Source organism: Centruroides vittatus, unplaced genomic scaffold, assembly GCF_030686945.1.
Source record: "Centruroides vittatus isolate TY-2023 unplaced genomic scaffold, ASM3068694v2 contig_2565, whole genome shotgun sequence".
NCBI classification, from domain to species: Eukaryota; Metazoa; Arthropoda; class Arachnida; order Scorpiones; family Buthidae; genus Centruroides; species Centruroides vittatus.
This window is the reverse complement of record NW_027121627.1, coordinates 412,767-439,758: the sequence shown is the minus strand read 5'-3', so window position 1 is coordinate 439,758 and position 26,992 is coordinate 412,767. Positions and strand designations below refer to the sequence as shown.

The 26,992-nt window shown below is 26.8% G+C and overlaps 1 protein-coding gene across 4 annotated transcripts in view; it reads left to right on the top strand.

Moving 5' to 3' along the window:
- LOC136971471 (BUB3-interacting and GLEBS motif-containing protein ZNF207-like) overlaps window positions 1-24,339 on the top strand; it is an 81,656-nt gene extending 57,317 nt beyond the window's left edge. For 3 of the 4 annotated variants that reach the window (XM_067265929.1, XM_067265932.1, XM_067265928.1), the window contains exons 5-11: window positions 8,467-8,493; window positions 8,768-8,795; window positions 13,985-14,153; window positions 14,260-14,380; window positions 16,425-16,552; window positions 17,399-17,592; window positions 23,331-24,339. In XM_067265929.1, the coding sequence (XP_067122030.1) occupies window positions 8,467-8,493; window positions 8,768-8,795; window positions 13,985-14,153; window positions 14,260-14,380; window positions 16,425-16,552; window positions 17,399-17,592; window positions 23,331-23,457 (794 nt within the window). In that variant the 3' untranslated portion in view covers window positions 23,458-24,339. The remainder of the gene's footprint in view (window positions 1-8,466; window positions 8,494-8,767; window positions 8,796-13,984; window positions 14,154-14,259; window positions 14,381-16,424; window positions 16,553-17,398; window positions 17,593-23,330) is intronic. The other variant, XM_067265930.1, reaches the window with a different exon arrangement.
- The last annotated feature ends 2,653 nt before the right edge of the window (window positions 24,340-26,992 follow it).

Here is a 26,992-nt window from a genome sequence, read left to right as displayed (position 1 = left end):
AAAATATTAGTAATTTAAACTGTACTGCAAGCAAAAATGATCAATATTTAATGTTTAAAACACTAGTTAGGACTAATAATGATTGCTTATCATCAGCTACACAATAAAGTAAATAACACAAAAAGAGAGCTTAAGAATGAATAGACTAGCAATAACCAAATTGATTACAACAAGCAAAGTTTTATTAAATGATAAGGTTGGATTTAACTAGCTTAGGCTAGAACCTGAATAATTAATTTCATAGTTATTATATAATTTGGACTAAAGATAAGCAGTTATATTGTGATCTCGTGTTAAATTTAATATTATTAATTTTTTAATTGAATTAATTAATAGTTAATCTGACATTATCATTTGATCATTAAAATAATTTAAGTTTGATTGTTTATATGTGAAATTTTATAAGTGTATTTTAATCTTTTGGGATCTGCTAATGTTGATAACATTAGACAAAATGATAATACCATGATTATAATAAGTAATTTGTCATAATTGTAGCCTGCAGTTACTGACAGCTATTATATTGTTTTCTGGTTCATAATTTCTCTAATTTGAAAAACAAAGAGTTAAATAAATACAATCAACCAGATAATTACTTTAAATATCAAATGAACAGTTAGATTTCTTTATTGAGCTAATATTTCTATAGTCTGATAAAGGAATTTGGCTCTTCATTTGATATTTAAATAATTGTTTCCTGTCATATGCTAAATAGGTTTACCAGTTAGTTAAACAATAAATTTGAGCATGAAGAAAATATAAATATAATATCTCTTTAAAGTTTTTAATGATTTCTTTGTCAGATAGTTATTGTTATGATAAATTCTGCTTAGTAACATTTTTAAAACATTAAATAAATATTTTTCTTTCTTCATTTCTATACACTCTTCATTTTTACACCATTCTTTGCCAAATTATTTTAGTAACCAATAATAAATAAAATGAAAGAAGTATAAAAAAAAAGTGTATAAAGTTTGTTATAATTTATAACTCTGAATTTAAGAATCTTATTTGATGAAATAATTAAATAATTATTTCATCAAATAAGATTCTTAAATTCATAAAATAAATGTGATAGTAATTAATAATTGCATAATTAACAAGTGACAAACTGAATAATAATGAAAAAGAAGTTTGTTAGATTTCTGATGCAAGGTATTTAACAATTAATGTATTCAGTTCAGCTTAAATTTTGGATATAATTGGAAAATTTTACCATCTCACTAATTTGAATGTCTTGCAATAAATTGCACTTTTTGGGAAACAAAAATTTTAATATGTAAGTTACTTCATCAATATAGCTTAAATTTAAAACTTTTCAAGAAAAATTAAGAATCATGCAATATAAAAAAAAATTTTGTTTTGAATTAAAATGGAAAAAAATACAATCTAATCTAAGAAGAATATTGTATATACAAGAAAAGTTTTTAAAGAAATATATTTTCTTTAGATTTTTAAGAGTAGTTAAAATACACGAGCTCTCCCCTACTTACAAACATTCAACTTACAAACTTTTAGACATATGAACAATATGACCATATATGTAAAATTTAAATTTTTCATGAATTCTGAACTCTCCTCCTGGTTATGGGGTGGTGTCAAAGTCAGTCTTTGGCCAGTAATAAATAATAAATTTTTAATAAATAAATAATGTGGATTTATTTGTATTGTGTATGATCATTTTTCATTTCTGTGCAAATTCTGATGTTTTATCACCACTTGTAACTTTGGAGTGACAATGTTTTTTGCTATTGCTTGCAATTTTTAAACTTTTATGATTAGTGTTTCAAGAATACATCTAGAACATAACAGTAAATCTAGCAGTGCAGATAAATGCAATAAATATCTCTAATGTAATGGAAATTAAACTTCATTATTAAACTAAATGTATTATGTGAAAAAATCCACATTTGAAATTGCTCACTACTGCTACTAAGCAGTAGTGAGCAAGTAAACGAGTGTAATGTATTCTATCAAGCACATTGAAGGATCAAACACTGACAATATATGGTTATTCTGTGTACAAATGTACTTTTTAGATTAGTTTTTGACTTACAGCAAAACTTCAGGAACCTAACCTATTTGTAAGTAGGGGAGCACAGGTAAACTGAAATTTAAAAAAGTTCAAGTATTTAACATGTACTGTCAAAAATTTGTTGTGATAATACTGTAATATTAATATCTGCATTGCAGTGAAAGCTGACAATTAAATGGTACAAATAAGATGATAAAAACTTATTCATATGAATACATTTTTAAAATCAAGATATGGTTTTGATTTCTGTAGTGAAGTATTTTAGAGCATTGCAGCTCAACTACATTGTAACATCTGAATTTTAAATGGAATTCCCAGTAATTTGTTTATGTTGTTTGAGATTTTTGTTTGGTAATAGTCATTTAACATGATTTGAAAATGGCTGCATTCTAAATATACTGCTGAAACTTAAAGATTGTGTTGTAAATTATATTCTAGGTTTAGTTGTAGTTTACTTGAAATGATTTACCAAAGTTTACTAGTTTTTGAGCATTATCTGTTTCTCAGTAGTTAAATTCAAACTGCATTTTTATTATTTTGAATTAAAGTTTTTCTAAAAATATCCATAATTGCAGCAAATTTAATTTTTCTACAATTATATAATACATTATAATTTTGTACATTAAAATATCAAATATTAGCAAAATATGTATTGACATGACTGAGAAATAAAATAATTCTGTAAATCCTTCAAATTACAGATTTTTAGCACTGAAAATTAGGATTGAAATTACAGTAGAGCATCGATAAGTGGAACCAATTGGGGAGTGGGGTCCTTCCAGTTAATGATTTGTTCCAGTTTCCGACTTTGTACGAAAAAATACATTAACCTGTCCGAATGTTCAAATTTTTCTCCGTTGCGTATCGCTTCCTGTTGAATTTTTCTCCGTTGCGTGTCGCTTCCTGTTGAATTTTTGTCGATTTTAAGCCTAACGAAAATTTTTATAATAATCATCGAGGCTATCGTATCGTTAAAAATTATTTCTGCATTTTGTACAAACAAAATAAATATATTAAATAATATAAAAAACATGAAAATTATACTTTAGAAGTAAATCTAGTATCAAAAACATTCGATTCAGCACGACACAGTCCGACTGAAAATCGTTCCACTTTCCGGCCATTCCACTTACCAACGTTCCACTTATCGACGCTCTACTGTATTAATAAATTTTAATATATTCTTTGAAAATGATAATTCAGCCACAAACTATGTTTTGTAATATGCAAATTAGTTTAAATAAATGTCCATTTGAATTGATATTAGAACTAAAATGATTAAGGGCTAGATTATTACAGGAAAAAATAAAATTACTAATTTTTCTATCATAAGTTTTTTGAGTCACCTCAAATAATGCATGTTAGCTTAAAATGCATACATGAGTAGACACCTAATTGATGTATTTGATTCAGTCAAAAAGAAACTGGAGTTAAAGATAAAGCATTTGCATTAGAAAACTAATTTGGCAAGTATGTAGGAATGTTGGCTATTAATATTTTGCATATATTTGCAACACTACTACTGCACAGCAGCATGGGAAAACTATCCAGAAAATGGCATTCACTAATGCAAGTTCATCCAAGAAGGGAGAGCATTTAGTCATTGAATTTCTTATGTTAGAGCAAGTTAAGCCGAGTGAAATTCATCAGCTGTTTATAACAGGAATATGTTATCAAAATTCAAGTCTTTAATCCAAGAAGTTTTGTGAAGGACAACAATCAGTATTGGACAACTTCATGTAGTGGCAAACCAAAGTTGATCACTACCAATACTAACATTTCTGATAAGAATGTCTTGATCCAGAGTAACAGGTTTACCACTGTTGATGAAGGCTGTCAACTGTTTGCGGATTAGCCATGGCTTGACCTATTCAATAATGTGCAATGTGCTTAACTATAGAAATCAGACAATGACATGTGAGAGAGGGGGTCATGAAATATGTTGCAAGCAATCATACCATTTTTATGAGAAGAGAAAATCTTGTGAAGTAGTGGGGTACTTGGGGTAACCACAAGGAACATCATTTAATATTTTGCAAAAAATTATTTGATGTGCTTAAAATATATAAGTCCAGTTTTTTTGATAACTAAGTATATTACTTGAAATTTATTGGCATTAGAGTTTGAGTTAAAATATTTTGTACTGTTTTATATATGTATGAATATAAAATAAGTATTTTTAGTGTTTATTAATAATTTAATAATAATTTCTATAAGTTAATTATAAAATCAAATGTCTGTTATTTAATACAGATTAACACTAGAAAGTCTTGCATTATATATAGCAAAATATGATGCTTATAAATATGAGTTAAAAGTGTATATTAAGAGAATAATTACATATTCAGTTTTAGAAAACCGAACAATTTTGAAACTGCTGTATTTTGTTACTAAATTATCAGTTGTATTTTAGAAGTAATTACACATTAATGACATTTAACTCAACAGATGATAATTTTAATGACTATTATCATTAAAAGGGTTAATTAATATTCATCTTTAGACTGCCAAATCTGGAGTTTCAACTTGAGATTTTTTTAATGCTTCACTATTTATATAGTATATTTATCTGCTGTATTTGTTGTTTTTAGGCATTGTCATGAGTGTTTATTCCTATTAGCTCTTAATTAGAATTAATAATAATTTCAATTGTAAGTAAATATGAAAAAATTGTTAATACATAAATAATTACATAATTGTATAAATAATGTTAAAAATGTATAGGAGTAAATTGCTATTACAGTGAAATCTGCACTTAATTGACATTAGGTCTTGTATTCTTAGTATGTACTGAACATACAAAGTATACAATTCTAGCTTAGTGACAGGACTTTTTATACAGTAGAACCTCTATTATCTGGACTAATTGGGGATGAAGGTAGTCCGGATAAGGAAAAATCCGGATAATCGAAAAAAATAATATTAATTGACAGTGCATATAGTATGAATAATTTTTATTTGTCTAGATTTACATATAGCTTCAATATTAAATTATTTTTTATTAAGAAATTCAATTAATGATTTTTGTTTAAAGCTAGCTGTTCTTTTTGAAGCTGCTAAATCGTGAATACTTTTAAGACGTAAGTTTTCCTGAGTTACACTCTTCTTTGCACTCTTCCACTTCATGGTGACATCTAAACACTGGGCAAGGTACATTTTGCCAGGCCCTCTGGTGGTGCAAGAAGATGGATTTTATAAAATAAACAGCAGTTGAAACTGTTAAATTTTTATTCATAAAAATGCAAACTCTTTATCGTTTTATGATGAGTAAAATTTTTTCGTTGTGTTCACGGCTTTTAAGTACCATAATGCATAAACCTTTGATGCGCGAGGCCGTAGGCGCGTGTGCGTGAGCGCCCACGTCTCCCATGCCTTACGCTGCCCTTAGCCATAGAAATGATGTGATTTGAATGTAAATTATTTATAGATATGTATGTCAAGTTATATTTTTATTACGACGCAAAATGTATTAAAAAGTTTACAACCACTGTGCCGGGTGAGATGTTGTTGGAACAAAAAAAGTTATGCATTTCATCACGTACATAAACAGTGTTGCAATTTGCCAAATGCAAATCAGCAAATTTGTATAATTTTTGCTTATGTTGAACAATCCGGATAATTGAAAATCCAGATAATCGAGGTTCTACTGTATTTTTACCTTGATTCAACGGATGATTATGGATTACAGATAAAACTTTCCAGTGTTTTTTATTCTCCAAAATATCTTTCGAACAGACTGTATAATAAATTACGCATTTTCCATAAATATTATTTTAAAATATTACTTACCTTCACTGCCATCATTTTATAGGATTTGTGTGTATCCTTAAGTAAGTTTTTAATCTTGATTTTTTAGATAGTATCCTCGACTCTCTGCATAAAAATTTAGTAAATTGACTGCCATTTCTTCTTTGCATAATGGAAGAGAGGCATTAAGACACTGAGAGAATTTGAAGAAGGAAAGAATAACAGAAAAAGAATGAATAAATCGTATGAGTCATATGCTGGGAAAATTGGCAAATATTCTACTTGGAAAGTCTATATGGTGCTAGATATGTAATATTGCTTGTCTAGCTTCAAATAGTTCCAAGCGTCACACCAAATAAGATCTACAGTTTTTCATTAAATTTAACAGATGATGATGTGTTAAATTCAATGAATGTTTGAAACTTCAGTGTCAAATTGTATTGATCAGTTTTATATTAAAAAAATAGTCCTTTAATTTCAGTAATACTTTGGCTTTTTCTGATTTATATTCTTAACAAACATTCTTTACAGTTCTGTAATTATTTATAAAAACACAAAGTATTGTGAAATAAATACAGTAGTGTCATTTATCTGAATCAATTGGGGACTGGGGTTGTTTGGATAACTGATTATGTACGAAAAAATATATTAACCTATCTGATGTTGAAATTTTTCTCCGTTGCATGCCGCTTCATGTTGAATTTTCGTCGATTTTAAGCCAAGCAAAAAATTTTATAATAATCATCGAGGCTATTGTATCATTAAAAATTATTTCTTTATTATATATAAACAAAATAAATATATTGAAAAATATAAAAAAAAATTATACTTTAGAAGTTAATCTAATATCAAAAACGTTCGACACAGTCTGACTGGAAAGCTTTCAGTTAACCGACGTTACGGTTGACCGACTTTCAGATAAACGACGCTCTACTGTAGTAAGTTTTTTTTAACTGATACTTAAGTGGACAGTCTCTACTTCAAAAAGAGATTGCTAAATCTAAAAATGGCTTCTTTAAGTTCATCTTTATTAGTTGCCACTTTTTCATAAACCAGTATTTTTGACCTTACCCATAATCTTTCAATTGGGTTTAAATATGGGTTATTTTCAGAATATTAGACTTTAAAATTTCTTTATTTTGTTTGGCTTGATAGCATGTGGCATTATCATCCTGAAAAACATCAGCATTACCAAAGTGGTCTTTGATTGTTGGAATCAGAAACGATTCTAAAATTTCTTCATACACTTCTGCTATTATAGCCTCATTAAGAATACATATATTTTCAGGTCCAATAACTGACATGTAGCCCATTAAACTTATTGGAAATTTAGTGTTTGTACTCTGGCAGTCTTACTTAAATTTCTCATCTGGACATCTCCAAACAAATTTTCCTGCATCCTCACCACACCTAATTCATATATGACTCTCATCTGAAAAATTACCTTTTTCTTATCTTATACAGTCTAATTTTTGTACTATTTTGACCACTTCAAAGGATTTTTTTTTTTTTTGTTGGTCAGAAAGGTGTTTCTTTTGGCTTTGCAAATAAAAATCCTGTCATTCAATCTATTTCTTATTGTTCTTCACAGACATTTATATTATTTTTCTACCTTGTTGGAATTGTTTGGAAGACATTTTTTTCAATAGGTGATCTTTAGCTATGCTGGTTTTTAGGACACTTACTTCTCACAACAATTTTTTATATCTGCTGTGTCTTTAAACTTTTTCCAAGTATAATTTACAGTTCCTAATGACATACCACACACATTGCAACTTTTATTTTGTTTTTCCCATCTTACAGTAGATTAATAATTTGTTTTCTCACAGCATTAATAAATTCTTTGATTGGGGCCATCATTTAAGTAAAGACAATAAAATATCACTGTTTTCTTAGAAAATAATGCAAACACATTTCTTAAAGCTAATGATTTCTTTCATTCAAATTAGAATGCTCAGAATCTGTAAATTTGGAACAGTGTTCAAATACTTTTTTCCAATACTGCTTTATGTAAATATTCTTTTTTGAGAAAATGGTTGGTTTATTCATTTGAAATTAGAAATTAAAATTTAATTAACACTTAATAATGCAATGAACAAAATGTATATTTTTGTTTTGAACATTACATTTTTAATTTCTTGTAAAAATGAGCTCAAATCCTTTAATTTTCTTACATCAAGTTCAAATACTTTTTGCTAGGTGCTGTAGGTTACTCAGCAGTGATACTTGTTGGTCTGTTGTCATAACTTAAAAAGTCTGATGAATTGTTTGTTTTTAACATAACAAATGTAAAAGCTTTAAAATTGAGAGAATTTTTCTTTTTTATTTAATAGTATTTCTTTATATATCATGCAGAACATCTACTCAAATAAGAATGACAAATATGAAATTTTTAAAATTTACAATTTAATAATTCATTAAAATTGTCATTTTTGAAATTGAATACAATTAATAAATTATAAATTAATTAAATATAAAATATTTTCTTTGTTTTGTCAAGATTATTTTGTAATCATTTTATTGATAATGTATTTGATTTTTAAGTGTTAATCTGTTTTAATCACATTGATAATAATAATAGATTTTCAATTTTACATTATGTGTTGTTTTATAATGATAATTAATATTTAAAATAAAATGTAAAAATGGAGAATAGAATAAATTTTTTATTTTCACTATTAAAGACAACCAGAGCTCAGCCATGAACAAAGGTGGGATATTTTATATTAGCCATCCTTTATTTATTTGCTTTTTTTATTTTTTTCATTTTTATATTTTAAATCCAAATTATCTTTTCGGAATGCTATTTTGAAATCAAATTTTCAGACTTTATCTGCATGAAATGAATACAAAAATACCAAAAAAAAAAAAAATTCACTGCTCTGGTATTAAACAAATTAATATTTTTATAAGTTGCATGTTATTTTTGTTGTTATATTTAAATAAGTAATGCATTTTAAAAACTTCCTTTTTCTTGGTTTATAGGAATGGCACCACATTTTATGGGTCCTGGGTGAGTTTAATTACTTTATTTATAAACATATCATTTGAAATGTTAAATAATAAGTTTACCTATTTTTTAAACTAAGTTATATTAATCTATAAGCCACATTACCCATTGTGATGGACATACAGTAAGAGTTGTCACATTGCATCATTTCACATTGCAATTTATTGCATCAAGGCATGAAACATTGCACAATGCCAATCTGCATGGTTTTAATATAAAGAACTTTAAGCAAACTGTTAATAATATTCATGGTAATGGTGAAATAACTTTCTAAATGAAATAAAAACCAGTAAAAATTCAAAAAATAAATAAATTGAAAACCCAAAACATAATTATATACATATATGTGTTTTTAAATTTAAACAAATGAAAATTTTAAACAAGTTGTTTCCAATACTTTTTAAAAATGTTAAATTTTGTCGAAATTTCCCACTATGGCAAATTTTCCATTTATGACAGAATTCTAAAGCATCTTTCTTGCTTGTGATTTCATTACAGAAATTTTTAACATGCTTGAAACTAAACTTTATTGATAGATAAAAAACTTAAATCATTTTTTAATAAAGTAAATACTCTTTTTAAACAAATTATTTGACGTGACATCTTACCAAAAGTTTAAGCAGTGACAGAAATTTACTGATTGGAGAGTCAACGTGGCTATAATGCTTGTTGGCGAGACAGAGGTGGGTCCCTCGGACGCAACATATTACTAAAACCTTAAGACAGGGACTGAAATAAACATGAGATAAAATTAAAAGAACTTATAAAAATTCAATATTGTATTAAAGTATAACAAATTGGAATACATTAATATATTTTTTGTAATTTCATTTTTCATAATTCCTTAAACTTTACCTAAAACACATACAGGCAGGTTCTTGTATAAAACTAATTTCCATAAACAAATGCACAACTTCAGATTTTTGCATTTCAACTAAATTTTTAATAAGAAAATAGACTAAATAAAGGATGGAAAAACATTTTTATTGCACGTGGTCTATAGAAACACAAATTTTGTGTTACTTTTATACAAGTTGTAAACTTGTAGCTTAGGTAATTTCTGAGAACGTTAAGAAAGGATTCTTGTTGAATTAAAATTCTACTACCTGTACATAACCTGTAATTAAACCCATCATTATAAACATTACTAACGAATTTCTGCACACTCTTAATCCCATTTGAACAAGTACTTTATTCTAAATTAAAAAGAATATGATTAATAATAGCAATTGACATTTCTAACTTAGATTATAAAACCTATGTTACAAAACCAGAAAGAGTAAACCTTAGCTTTAGCAAACAACAGTCAAATGTAACAATCACTTTTTGATATTGTTACATTACTCAGTGTTTACTCTACTAAACAAGCCAAATGGAAATGTGGGTCATCTAACAGACCAGTATCAGACTAAATATATTACGCATATTTTACTATGGCTGAACATGTTTACAGGAAGTTGTTTTGTATATCACCCTTGTTTACCTCAAATTACAGCTTTCTGACCTCTCACTATATGTCTCACTAAATGAACTAACAAAATTTTTGGATCATTTTAACAATCCAACTGAAGACTCATTACATTATCTGCTGTAAACAAATTAACAAATCATTCTTTTGAGTCACATAAGCGTACTATTTCAATTGAATCAGATTAATCATTGTCATCTATACTTATAGGCTCACATGCTTATTGGACCTGATATAGTGTCATATTCTGTTTTAGAAACCATTCATGTCACTCTATAGGATCTTGATAAACTGATTACATGACCTGCTGTTATCTTTCAGAATGCAAGCAAGGCAAAATTACTGGCCAATGAATAACACATTGCACAATGTCACATAATGTTACTGGTATGATCACATTATATGACCCAGAATCAGATCAGTGCAAACCACAATTTAAAAAAAAAATATTCATCACTTTATGTGCAAAATCAATACCCCATAAAAACCATAGCCTCTTTTTTTTAGAATTGTCAGGTTCACAATGGTAATGTTATGATCTTATTATGTGACCCAAGACCAATTTTTTATTAAATCACTCCCAAACCCTGTTAAGTAACCTTCTATCATACAAAAATCAAATAACATCAATATACCTCAAGATCACAAAGAAATAACTTCTGACTCATATTTTTACACAAATGAATTATCAAGCACAAAAACACAAAATGTGTATTGGCCTGTATTGCAAGTGACCTCATGCCAAACATTGGATATGATGGGTATTGTAATGTGAGATTACCAAAAAATTATATATAATAACTAAAATTTTATGAATTTAATAAAGTAGTTAGTATTTATAACATTTTTATTTTTAATTATTTATTATGAGCTGATAAAACTTCTTTTTCTAAATTAAAATTTTTTCTTGAATTTTGATATCTTTTGGAAACTGATTTAATTCTATACTGACATGTATAGAAATAAATCAGTGTTGTTAAAGAAAAGAATATTTATATGAATGGTAAATCTCCAAATCAAAAGAAAAAATATACATTTTCATTATATATGATGAAAATGTATTCTTTGATTATTTTTTTATTTGATATTTGTAAATATAAAGGATCAGAAAGAAAATTAAATACTAGATCCAAACAAAAAATATTATAAACTTTGTCAAAAGTTTAGTTAATTTTTGACTACATCATATGTATAATTGACAATGTTTAAATTTTATTCATTATTATACAATTATACATATGATGTAGTCAAAAATGAACTAAACTTTTGACAAAGTTTATAATACAACATACAGACTTGCACTGGACATCTTCAATATAAGCTCCTTCTACAAGTATACAAGGTTTGTTCAAAAAATAACTGAACTTTTTGAATTGGGCAGAAATGGGGTGTCATAGCGTTGTGAGGTTGGCAACCCTACATAGGTGACAACCTAACAAATAAGTTGCTTTTTTCAGATTGTTGCTATCTCGTTCCATTCTCGCATTATTGTTTTTTTTTTTTTTTTTTTTTTTGAGTGAAAGGTGCTTCAGTATTTATGGCAATTTTTGCTATTTATGGGAGCAATGATGCAATGTGAAGTTTGTGTGAAACAGGAGAAAACTTTTACGGAAACATTTCAACTTTTGAATCAAGCTTATAGAAGCAAAGCTTTAGATCAGGAGTTCAGCAGACTATGACTTGTGGGCCAGATCCAGCTTACGAGGTCAGTTCATCCAGCCCATTGCCGCACTGTGCCACAAATGAGCTAAAATATAATTATTCATATGGAAATATCATAGATTGTAGATAAACTAACTGTGTAAAAAAAAATTGAAATAAGTGTAAGTAAAAATGCTAAAATTGGTCCAATCTGATTTTAGCATCTGACAGTAATATAATTTTTAGTAAATCAGTGAAATACAAAATTTGGCAACTTTTTGCAACTTTGGATATCAGAGCACTTTTATGTAAGCACCTGAAGTTTCTAAAGAAAGCAATTACAAGCTTCTGCACCAATTGTGTATTGGTAATTAAATATGTTGATTGTCTTAATTTTTGTGTATTTGGTGTGCTGAATTGAACAAAATGGCTATACAGCTTGCACTCATCATTCTCTCAGTTATCTGGCCACTGTGAAAAAATTTGGTGACCTCCTGCTCTAAGTCATATGCAGTGTAACAAATGGTTTATCCAATTCAAAAGTGGTTATCAATCAGTTGAAGAAGACCCTTGACCAGGAAGGCCTTTGACCGTAACTAATGATACTCACGTTCAGAAAATCAAGGGTCTGGTGCATGCAAATTGTTGTCTGACTGTCAGAGAACTTGCAGAAGAAATTAGGATTTCAATAGGATCGTGCCACGACATTTTAACGGAAAAATTGAACAATTGAACATCGGGTTGCAACAAAATTTGTTCCTTGTTTGATGACCGAACTGCAGAAGGAAAATCTAGTGGCCATTTGCCTGGAACTCCTTCAAAAAGCCAACAATGATGAAACATTTATGCAAAGGATCATAACAAGTGACGAGAGTTGGGTTTATGGCTACAATATTGAGACAAAAGTTCAATTGTCACAGTGGGTTGACAAGGGATGTCCATACCCAAAAAAAGCATGACAATCTTGATCCAATGTCAAGGTGATGATTGCTGTTTTTTTAATTTCAATGGAGTTGTGCACTTTGAATTTTTGCTTCAAGGTCAAATAGTCAACCATCAGTACTACATAGGTGTTTTGAAATGGTTGAATGAAAAAATTCACAAAAAGAGACCAGAGTTGTGGCAAGACAACTCATGGTTCCTTCACCATGACAATGTGCCTGCTCACTCAGCTTTGTCAATTTGCCAGTATTATGCCAAAAATCAAATGACTGTCCTCTCCAGCCTCCCTACATATCAGTGGAAACACTGCTGGGATAATTGTGTGAATAGGGTAGAGGAATACTTTGAAGGGGACAAGGAACAATGATCTGTAACTTGAAGAATAAAAATTTAAAAAAATAACGTTCAGTTATTTTTTGAACAGACCTTGTACACCTATACCCTTTTTCCAACATTCATTTTATCTGTTAAAACAATTCTGAATTTTTTGTGATTTCCTTAAATGCTTTTGTCACTGCAGTTTCCATTATGCTACTGATTTAAAATGTGTTATCATTTAATTCCCCCCCCCCCATTTAGAGAAAAGATAAGTCTGTGGAGGTGTGATCAAGGGGGTTGAGGAAGCATTATGCTTTTGATCAGAAATTATGACAATGTGCCTGTGTTTGATGCATAGAAGCTTTGTCACAATAAATTAATATCTTATTAAGAAAAACATGACAATTCTTCCATTACTACCTTACTTTCCTAATCTTGGCCTGCAGGCTTTTATCTGTTCTGTGAAATGAAAGAGAAATTGAAAGGTTGGAAGTTCTAAATCTGCATAGGTTGAAACTTCAGTGACTAAACTCCTTAGAGACATCACAAAAAATAGCTTCCTGAACTGGTTTGATTGATATGTGGTTGCTAGAACATGTAGCTGTAGGAGTTTATTTTGAGCTCGTATGGTATAATAAAACTTATGTCAAAAGGTCAGGTCATTTTTTATAACTATTTCATATAATGAAATATTAGTAGATTTATACAATTATTCATATTTAATATGTTTAAATATTACTTAAGTAATTAGTTTTAACAGATTTGTCACAATTTTAAAATTTTATAAAATTTTCCAAAATATAATGAAATTCTGTTAATGCAGAGGGATGCCACCTGGATCTATGCCAGTAATGGGACCTATGGTTCACCCCCATGTACCTCCAGTTAGTGTTGTACCACCTGTTTCACAAGCTATTCCAGCCAGTGTTGCTGCTGCTGCTGCAACAGTATCTCAACCTGCAAAACCTTTGTTTCCAGCAGCAGCTGGTCAGGTAATATTTTTCAACATGAAAAAATTTTAGAAGTTTACTTATTTTAGAATGTTTTAGAAATTGCTTTTTATTTCATTATTTCAGTCATTAATTTTGTTTTAAATAGGCTGTGACAACCACCTCTTCAACTCCCGTGGGGGCAGATTTTAAACCTTTAAGTTCATCTCCAAATGTAAAACCTACTTTTCCTGCCTACAGTGGAACTAATACTACTGCCAGTTCATCAGGTACTAAAAATGGATTTTTCATAAATTTTAATAAAATTCTTAAAGAAATAATGTAAGAAATAAATTTTTTAAAATATATTTAGACCTTCTGTTTGTTGTTTTAAAATTGTTTTGAATTTAAATTTAAAATGAATAAATCACATAATCCAAGTTATTTAAAACTACTTGAATTTGATCTTGATTTACTAATTTAGAAAATCTAAAACGTAGAAAATGGCTGCATTAACTGAAGGTAAAATATTTATACAAATGTGCAAATTTATAAGCAAATTACCCCAGATGTGATTTTTTTTTCATATTTTTGGACAAAATCACAAAAAACACAAAAATAAGATATAAAAAAAATAATAATCAATTAATTTTTAAAGTTCTTTGCAATTTTTTCAAGAAAATTTACTGCTAATATGCAACATCCATCCATTAGCATTGTTTCACTCACTGCATTAGGGCATACATGACTTGGTTTCATTCATTAAAGCCATCTATTTATGGGAGCAATGATGCAATGTGAAGTTTGCATGAAACTGGGGAAACCTGTACTATTTTCACCAAAAGTTATAGTTAATGGATTTTTTACGTAAACTGCATATGTGAAAGAGTTCAATTGATTAACTCATAGTTTTCCACAAATTTTCTCTAATTTTAAACATAAATTTCCTTTCCCATAATCTGTTCCTTCTCACACTTGGAAATTGGTGGTTTAGTTGGCAATGACATCTCAAAGGCATTAAATTAACCCTTTCCCGGCCAGGGTACCAATCTATCGTTACCCTAATTGTTTCGCAAAACGGCCAGGGTACCGATTCATTGTTACCCTGTTAAAAATCGATTTTTATAAAATTTATCGACAACAGATGTCAGCACTTGATGGTATCATCTTGTTTATCGTCTGTTTCACATATTTTTGTCCAGGTGGTGTTTTGTCGATGTAAAAAATTTTAATTATCGATGTTTTTTCCTTAATTTTTCATTTGCTGATAATTTTTTATTTCATTTTTATTTAGCATATTCATGCAATAATATTACTATAATAAGTTCATTAATGCTATAATAAGTTTATTAAGCTATAATATGTTAATGCATCATAAATATTCAAGTTATGACCTTCAGTTCCGATATTTTATATATTTTTTTAATTTTTTATTTTTAATTATTTTTTAAATCTAAAATATCAGCAAATGTTACATCTATTGCCACTGGTAATCATATGTTTATTACGAAAATAAATAATCTTGTTTGATATAAAATGAATAAAGTATATTAGTTCATTATATTAGTTGAAAACAGAATAAAGTTCAGATTTCAAACAAATGTTTGATATAATGTGCGATTATTTCACAACGAATAAACGTACATGCATAAATGTTATATCAAATTGTACAGAACAATATTGTACCTGGTATTGGCTCAGTGACAATAAGAATGAAGTAACCAGACAATGTTAATTTTGACAAATAGTAACAAATTTTCAAGTCTGAATGTCAGTTATCATATATATATATTTTTTTCTCATAAATTTTTCAAACAAACTTTATCCAAATATGTCATATTTAAAACTAACTATATTGATAAATATATGTGATTTTTTTCATATGAATAAAATAATAATTTAATTTTTAGTGAATTTTTAAAATAATATTGCCTGATTCACCTATTTTGACCTTGGCCGTTTTACAAAATAAGGGGGCGTGGCAAATGGCAGGCTAAGGGTTAAGACAATGATTTTAAAAAATCAGATTTTGAACTTTTAAGCACTTTTATTTTGTAAACAGTTCGATTAGGAACTTATCAAAACACTGTATCTCCAAGTTGTATTGAAATTTTAATCAAATTATATTTCATCATGATTAAATTAGGAAAATTTGAATAGATTTGTTTAATTATATCTTGATGTTTCATTTTTAATTTTTATCAGTGTAAAAAATAAAAAAAAAAATGAATGAGTATTATTACAATCATGTGAACCAATGGATTGTATTGTAATAATTTGTAATGAGTTTTTAGTTATGATATAAAATTTAATAATTTCATCACTATCTTTCAGAATCAACTGTTACAACAAGTAGTACTAAGACAGGTCCTTCAACTTCATCTGATACTAAAAAACCAGCCACAATAAATACATCTGGTGCCACAAGTAAAATTATACATCCTGAGGAAGACATATCTTTGGTATATATTTTTTGTATTTGCTTTGCATATATATGTGTGTGTGTGTGTGTGTGTGTGTGTGTGTTGCTCTTTATAATATTATTATTAATTTTAATTTTTGACTAGAATAATTTGGGATTTGAAAAATTAGAATATGGATCAGATATCTGTATAGTCAAAGAAATTTATCAGATGAGTAGGAATATATGTCATATTATCAGAAAATTATAGAATCTGTTGTAATGAAGCTGCTAATTATGTTTATTGTTCATTCATGTTATTAATCATTACTCCTTGGCCATGGGTTCATTCATAAATATACATGATTAAGTCAATGACTTTATAAATTAATTAAGACATTAAGCACCACAATAGAAAGGCATAAATTATCACCCTGAGCCATCCTCTTTTTTTATGGACAAAATAGCACAAATTTGAAGGCCATTTAATATAATTTCGTCTACATTGTTAAAAATCATTTTATAAATTCAAAAAATTGAACTTGATAAAAAAAAACTGATATTAATAAAGTAAGATTGTAAATTTAAACTGCCATTATTAATATATTCAGAAGTATACAAAAGGGACTAACTCAGAAATTAAAAATATTTGAACAATTAATAAGAACCTTTTATTAACATGTGCATGATGATTGTATTGTGAATGGTTTGATAAACCATATTTGCCATCATAAATGTTTCTGAAAGCATTTTGAAGTTCAAACAAATAAACTTTTCTGTGTCAGTGGGGCTCAGGTCACTGTGGCCCTTTCCTAATTGCTGTGTAACTAGGCTGCATTTTCTAATTTGAAAAGTTGTTGTTCTCACACTGACTCTTTTCTAAATATAGTAATTTTAATTATTATAGGAAGAGAGACGAGCTCGTATGCCCAAATACCAAATGATGAATGCAGCAGCTGGAAATGTATCACAACCTCCAACTAGTGCAGTAATGACAGGCCCGGGTAAAAACTGTTCCTATGGCACCAGGTCCGGTTCCACCAGGTCCTCCAATGATGAATGGTATGAATATGATGAGACCACATATGGGTATGCCACCAGGTATGTTTTTTGATAAAATGACTTTATAAATATATAATGTAAGTACATGATTTATTTCTCTTAAATTTTAATTTGCAAACAGATATTAAATATTCTGGAAAAAGCTAAAAGTCTGATTTTGACAAATTTTTTTCAAATACCTTAAATAGGTTAAATAAGTAATGTGTATTTTTTAATTATCTGAAAATTCAACTCTTATGCATTTCACTCCTTGTATGATGAAATAAATGATTATATTTTTAAAAGTTACCCTGTATTTACTTTGATAAATTTTTTTAATGCTCTGAGTTTTCTGGTTTATTTTGTTATATTAGAAAATTAAATTCATTAAAGTAAAAGCTGTTACAACATATCAAAACATTATTTGTTATCATTTTTGAATTCTTTTTAATGTACTAAAGATTATTTCATATTAATTTTAAGTTTAGATTAAACCTTTTAATATCACCTGAATCCTGAATTATCTAGGTGACTTGAATTAAATCTTCTGTTTATTATCTTGTCAGAATGAATCTAAGTTATTAGATTAGCCTTCATATTGTACCGACAATTGAAATAATATTTTTAAATGAAGAATTCAAATGTTAGAAATGAAAAATTACACAAGTTCTGTTTAAAAGTACGTGAAATTTATTTTATTTTTTGTGTTTTTTTTTCTTAAATCATGAAACTAAATAACTATTTTTTGAAATAGAGCTTTTACTCATTTAAATACTTTTTGTAAACTTCTTATTGCTATTCTAGTATAAATTTAAAAGAACAAATACCAAATGATCTGCTGGATTATCTATTAGAATATATTAAGGCTAATAACTAATTAGATACAAATTAATTTGACCAGAGCTAGGTAGTTAAGCTGCCATCGCTTGATTAATTTAATTTTTTTCTAATTATTAAATTTTTCTTAAATTTAGAATATTTTGGAAGAAAAGAATCAACCCTCAGCAGGATAAAACCCACAACTCCTGCTTATTGCGCAGATGCATTACATTTATACTATCTAGCCTCCATTCAATCTTTATATTCAGAACTATTCTTGCTCTGGGCTGATTCTTTTCTTCCAGAATATTTTAAATTTAAAATTAATTTAATTCAAATTATTAAATTTATCAAGAGATGGCAACTTAACGACTCACCTGTAGCCAAATTGATTTGGATTTAATTAGTTAATATAGCTTGATAGATAATCCAACTGATGATTTGGCAATATGAATATATTGGGTAATTGTTACTGTGTGTGTATCAAATATTGTTTGGTTATATTTTACATTATCACTTTCAGTTTATATTGTTTCTTAAAGATTTCTTAAAGAATGTTTTCTTATCCAGTAACAATTGGCATTATAAACAATCTGTTAGTTTCTTTTACAAAGATGCTAAATGACTCAATGAGGTATTTCTGTTAAGATAACAAAACCAGAATGTGTGTGAGAATAAAAAACAAAAATGTTTTAACAGAAATAATTTTTGACATCATTTAACAGTTAATTTAACCAAAATGTTAAATAAAAATTGGTTGACCTGAAAAAAACATGTTACTAAGTTAGCTGAATTATTTTTGTGGCTGATTTGGTGTGAGCAGAACTTAATATAAACATCAGAATAAGTGATTTAATTTATATTTTTGGATAAAATATTTTAAAAAATATAAGCAACTTAAAGAAAATATTTTATTTTTGTTGTAAGAATTTCTTGATTTATAATACAATTTAGGACAAAAACATGTCTGATTTATTATCTGTCCTGGCACCAGCTTCTAGAACCAACATTTACATTATAAAATATAGATTGCAGTAGTGTGATCAACTGTTTTTATAGTATGCTTGAAGTAGAAATTAGGAATGCTTAGTAATATAATTAAGAAGAGAAAACTAGCATACTGTGGACACACATTGAGGGAGGAAATATGAAATCCCAAAACTCATATTAAAAGGCAAAATTGATGGGAAAAGATCAAGGGGAAGAAGATGACGAGGCTGAATGGATGACCTCAAGGAATGAACAAGACTGGATACGGAAGAAATTATTCATAAAAGTCACAAAAAAGAACAGTGGTATTTGCTGGCTACCAACCTCCCTCAGGAGAAGGCACAGACAGAAGTGTAATACTACTAACAATTACTGTTTCTATAAATATATTTTGGTCATTCTGTCCATAAGGGAGGGAAAAAAATGCATGTTAGGATGGAAAATGGAGACAGAGTACATCATTATACATCTAAGTTGATATATATTTCAAACAAATTCAATTAATTGTATTGTAAAAATTCATTTTATTGTTTGTGCCATAATAATAGATTTTAAGAGAATCAAAACAAAGGAAGAATGGAGTTCTAAATATAAATGGAATGAAATCCAGAATGAACATACAGTATAATCTTTTCAGTAACTAAATTCTGTAATTACCTGATTAAATTTACCTACATAAATCATTTACACAGATTGAATGTATTGTTTAGTCTACCATTTATAAACATTGAATTTAATGACTATAAGAATTTTGCTTGGAATACTTATTTACTATTAACTCAACATTATTAGAAAATAAGAATGCTCTAAAAAATTTTTAAATTTTGGCTGAAATTTATTAATCAGATTTAGTAAAGATATCTGTTAAACTTTAACAACAAATTCTAAAATATTACTTATTATTAGTTAATTTTTTTTATGAAAGATAAAAAAATACAAGATAAAGTAAACAAAGAAATAAAATAAGTTTAAGTTACCATAAAGTTTTGTTAGAAGTGAATAGTAAGTTATAAAAAAATATGTATTTTATTTTGCTATATTAGATAATTTGTTCTGGTAATGGTAGAGTAATGCAAAATTAAATACTATTTCATAATGCTATATTTTTAGAATATTTTTGTCAATTTTTTAAATTATGTATTAATTGAGTGTAAAGAAATATGAAATATTTGTAATTCTGTTATTGGGACAAATCAAAGAGTAGGATAAATGTTAATATCAGTAGAAATGATTACAGCAGCACTAACCCAATTTGGCTGTTATATATATGACAGAGGGAAAGTATGGCAATTGGTCAAAAAATGACTTGGGACCTTGAAACATTGAGAAATACAAAAAAAATTAAGGATTTTTGTGTATGTGGAACAAGATTTTGTTTACCATCTTTGAAGCTTAATAACTCCTGTGCTTTTTGTCAAAAATTTCTGAAATTTTGCATGGAGGTTTGTGTATTAGGAGATTGATGCTATTAAATTTTGGTGGTTAAAGGGAGATTACAGGGGGTTATGTGTCATAATTTTAATAGGGTTGGACTTAATTAAAAAATATATAAAAAGCTTAATTATATGGATAGGAATGGGCTTTATAAAAAATTGTAAATGACAATTTTACTTGTTATTAGCATTATTATAAAATGGCAAAAAGTTTTTAATAATAAAATATCATAACAGATGGTGCCATACATGCAGTTTTAAATGTTGCAGGAAAAGTTAAGCAACTTGTTACTGGATTTTTGTGAACAAATAAGAAAAGATATGTTTTTGAATATACTGTATTTGTTTAATTATTGTTTATTTTATTTTTATAGGAATAACTAATTTTTCAAATGATACATATTCACTGATAAATATGAAATCTATTCATAATCAAATACAGTATTATTATTACTGTATTATTCTGATTCTAAGAAATGCTGTGATTTTGAAATCAATTTTATTAAGATTTTTTTAAGTAACAACAACTTAGAAAGAATATAAATGCCAGAAGATAAGTAAAGTTTAGCAGCTATATTTCCATGCACTTCTGCATATGCAGTAACTTTATTTTTAATATTGTATCATAATGTCATTTTAAAGGCATTTTAAACGTTAAAAAGGCACTTAGATTAAACACTTACCATCAGTTTAAACGAATTATAATGATGATGACTGTTAAGCAGTATTGCTGAAAACTGTTATTGATACAAAATACATCAATTTGTCTGTTTGCAATAATTACTGATTGCTGGTTTGGACTGCAAATGTAAGACACATCTCTTTTTTGGACAGATAAAAATGGATTTAAAAAAAAATTAAGGAAATATAGTATCAATAAGAAATAGACCTAAAATGAATACAACAGCAAGAAGTAATGGGAATAAACATTTAAATAAGTCATCAAACAAAATCAAGAATTATTAGTGTAATAGATATAAGGAAGATGGTTACTGAAGAACAAAAATTCCTTTAATAGAGATTTAGATACTATTAATACTGGAAAAAAGTTTCTATTAATATAAGAGATACTATTTATCAAGGCAAATATGAGAAAAATTTAATTTTAATTCACAAAACTATTTTTAGAATATTTTCTTGTACACATTTTACAGTTGTAATGCTTGGTTAAAAGCACATAACTTTAACAGCTAACAGCACCAGAAAATAACATTAGAACAGTATAATTAACAAGTTTTTAAAAGTTCTAATATTTTCACAAAACTTTTTTAATTTAAAAGTTATATTTGATTCAGTTACATTAAATTGGATCATCAAAGCACTGTGGTTAAATTTGTTTTAATTATTATTAATTATTAAATTCATATGACCAATTAGGAAAAAACAATTTTATTTAAAAAAATATGTTTTTAAAGTTGAATTATTTTTATATAACATATGTTTTAAATATTATAATGTTTAGCTTAAATTGATAAGGAAAACAATATATACACAAAATATAATAATCTGTAATAAAAATAATGTGTAATTGTTATATCTGTTGTTGTGATAATATGATGTGTAGAGAGAACTATTAAGGAATTAATTATGTACTTAATAATAATGCATTTTTGAACCATTAGAAAGTAAAATTTATTAAAAAGTTGATTGCTAAGAATACATGCTTATGAGAGATTATGAATGTACAATGTGATAACTTCTAAATGATTTACAGCCTGGTTTCTAACTTCTGTGAATAATTCGTAAGTCAAGAAGATTTTATTACTAATAAAGCTATGTGATATATACTGAGGGTGAACAATGACATAAAAACACAATTTAAAAACAATTTGTCATACATATATAAGACTAGATTTTGATTATTGTCATTGTTTTTAAATGGATAGAAAGAAATGTAACAACTTCATCTATTGAAATTTTCAGTCACATAATGAAGAAACTTTGAAAGTTAGAAGACAGTTAAAACACTTGGAGTAATTATTCAAGCAACAAACAATAGATGATGATGATATGATTGAAAGATTCATCTTTTACCAGTTATAATAATTGGAAATTTTGTGTGGCTTGTAGTTGCATATATATATTATTGGAATATAAATGTTTGATTTTCTCTTAACTTCAAATTGTTATTTAAAACTATATATTTTCAAAATTAAGGCTAATAATTTTTACTGTGGTCAGTTCATACACATTAAGACTTCTGTATGAAAAATGAAAATATATTTTCAAGTCATAGATGAGATTGTTTAGCTGTAATTTTTCATAAAATTCTGGAAAAAAGAAAATTTAGTTTATTTCATGCAAATCTTAATCACAACTGCATTTTATTGTTATAATATTTAGAAAATTGTAATTGATGTTATTAGTTTTAATATGAAATTTTGTGTAATATCATGTACAAAGAAAATTAATAATGAATAAAATAATGCTTATTTTTAATATATTAAACTTTTCATCTTACTTGAGAAATAGTCATTAAATAATAATTGTTAAATAGTAATCTTGAAATAAAATTATAGTTTAATTAAAATGACCTATTCTTTGTATTCCTTTCAGGAATGCCACCTGCAACATCAGTGCCAGGAATACCAGGTCCATTTCCAGGTCCAGGTCCTGGTCCAATGCCTTTTCATCATCAGGGTCCTTTACTTCCTCCTCCAATGATGGGACAAGGTGGTCCTAGACCATTTTGAAAATAGTGCATCTTATGAATTACTCAGATAAGTTTTTAGACTTGTCATCTCTAAGCATCATGTGAATTCAGGTTTGTGATGATACCGGGTATAAGAACATAATGTAATAATAGAGAGAGAGGATGGTTTCCAGAAAGTTAGTTTGATCTTTACAGACTCTTTCATGTTTTAAACAAAACAACAACTTTAAAAATATTTAAAGTAAAACATTTTTGATTTTTATAATAGAATGTAGTATTTAAATATGTATAAATATAAATTCCCAAAATGAGATAGTGAAGCATCTGTGAAACTGTCATTTCAAATTGGATAATGTTCACTATAGGAAACGTGGTAAGTGAAATTTTGCTTGTTTTAAAAATTTCACAGCCTTCATGTGGCATTTAATTTATCTGTGTAACTTGGCAACATTGAGTTTGGTATTTCTTCAACTCTAATATGGCTTAATAAATTAATGTAGAACTTTGCTATAATAAGAGTGTTAAAAGATTAACCTCTCAAGTCATGTTGCAGATGTTTTATAAGGTAAGCAAATTCTCTTGATGTATAGTCATTGTCACCACATTTGAGGGTAATGTCATTCATATCATTGGGTACATGTACCATGATAAAAAAAATCTTGAATATAAAAAATCTTGTATTTCTTTGACAAAACTCATTTTTACATAAGTTAATATTTTAACACTTATTCTTAATAAAATTATTTCTCAACATTGGCTTTATTCATTTTGTTTAAAAAGAAATGTAAAATAAGAAATACTTATTTCAATTGTATTAAAAAGAAATGTAATTGATTTTATTGGTTCGTATTTTAACTGATTTAACTAAACTTATATAATGAAACACTGAATAAAAGATTGAAAAAATATAAACATATATTTGTGATTAATTTGATAGTTTTTTTTCATTTTGTTAAAATAAAAGATCTATTATTAAAAATAAATAATATATGAAAGATGGAAAAACCATTAAGATGGTAAGTAAAGTTTTCAAAAAATATGTTAAAATTATTAAAATGGCCATTTGATTTTCATCCGGATAATCTTCAGGTTTGTGAAATAAAAATTAAATGGAAGAATTCATTTTAAATCTTTACGATGTGAAAATTTTTAAACAAAGTGCTAAACTATTTTGTTTGGGTGCGGGAACTTAATTTACCCAAATATTTTGTTAATAGATGCCACAAGGAAAGATCAGTGTGAAATCGAGGGCATGGAGAAATGAACGAAAACACGGCGAACCGACAGCAATAGGCAAGTGTCCTATTGAAATTTTGATATTATTCAACATTTCGCAGCATCCATGCTGTTGGACACTCTGTCCCCAACCTCTTAATAGAGGTTTGGCGAAATGTGTTATATAACTATTGATAGTAATTAATGCAAAGTGAAAAAGAATTGATTAGAATTTAAGATTAAATACATGAATTTTATTTATTCAAAGTTAAATTACAGATAAAGATTTTAGTAAATTAAAATTAATTGCATTGTAAAAATAGCAAATATAAGTTATTTGAAAATATAAAGTATTATATTTTCTATTTTTACTGTTTAGTATTTATATAGATGTATATATAACACACAATAAAATAATTAGTATTTTATGAAAAATGATCAATATATGATAACTAACAATTCTTGTTATTTATTTAATACCATAATTACAGTTATCTTCAGAAGTAATGTATTAAACAATCACACAATGATAAATTTTTAAATTGTTAGGAAATATTTGATTTATGAAATGTTATATTAATTTATATTTTTAGTATTATTATTGTAATTTTTATATCAATAAACTAAAAATATTACATTTCACTATTTTATTTCTTATAAACAAATTTTGAACACAATCAAAAATTATAATTTAGTGCAACATACCCTTTTCTACAGGGAGAGGAGGGAGTTAATTGCTCCATGTCAGGAGGACTCCTCATCCCTTAAATTGCAAGTGGGTGGCATTTTTTTGTTTTTTAAAACTCATATTAAATTTAATTTAATTTCACAGCATCCACACGATGTTGTTGGACTGTTCCAGTCCCCAACTTCCTTACGGAAGTTTGGCGAAATATTAGTCTTTTAATTGTATCCTGGTTTAATTTTTATTTTATTTAATAGTTTAACTATAAATTTTGAAAGTGTAATGTTTGATTTTTAAGCTTATAGTAAAGAGTAATGAGTGAATGAATGCATGTTTCTATCCTGCATGATATCAGATGACAATTTCTTTTTATTGTGATCATGATTTCTTTTTATTGTTCACTAAATAATTATAGTTCTACAAATCTGTTATGGGATGTACCAACTTCCAGAATCATATTGAAAGAAAATGTTAATGGATCTAATTTTGAGTACAGAAAGACAGGTTGGTCACCAAATAAGTGATTCACTATATATCATTTCAGATTTTTAAATTACATTTGAAATTTACATTATCTAATACTAAAATGGCTCAACATAATTTGTTACAATCGTTTAATATATGTGGCAAAAAGCAACTTAAAATCTGAATCTTTTTTTTACTTTTTTTTGTTTTAAAAACGTATAAAAATTGATTTTATTTGAAAATATTAAAGCCACAAAATAATAATGTCATTTAAAAGAAATTAATAAAAATGTAATTTTTTAATAGTTATATGATACTGATTAATGTGTAAATAAGTTTTGGAAAATTATTGGAATTTATTTTAAATAAAGTTAAGAAAAATATTTATTTTCATATGTTGTTTTAATTATAATAATACAAAAGAACAGACTGAAATATATTAAAAGCTTAGTTTCTTTTCAATTATGTTATTTGACATTGTTTTTCATAAAAAAAGGATTAGAGGATGTTGGAGTATTTTTTTAATTTTTACTATAAAATTAAAAATTTTAATAGATAAACAAATAAAAATATATGTTGGTTCTAAAAGCTAATTTAATTTTCTTCACATTTTTTATGCAATTGAATGCTTGAAATTATTTGTTCAAAGTAAATATTTTAAAATGTAAATAATACTGTAAGATTTTTAAATGTAAATCATATTTTCTATAAATATTTAAAAAGTTACTACTACATAATTTTTTATTATTTGATAATGAAATATAATTATTTCTATAAAATTATTTTGATTACAAAGTAATAAAATTTGCAATATTAGTCTATAAACACTGAAAAGTAAAAAAGGAAAAGTATATTAAAAAAAAAAAGAATGATTATTTCAGACATTTTAAATTTTTCAAATTCTTTCTTAATAAAATAACATTGATCATATTATTTTGAATTTATCATTTGTAAAGAACTTTTAATATGAAAATAAATGAAATTATGATTTATATATCTTGCTAACTGCTTTGTCATCAAGTACATGTTGAGGTGATATAATTCATTATGTAGCTAATAACTCCTCTTCTGTTAAAAACATAAAATAAATTTTTAAATTATAAAATGTTTCTGTGATTTTAAAGTAGATGCAGCTTGATTGATTAACCTAATAAATTCTAAAACCTATTAACATAGCAGTTAATCAGAAGAAATATAATA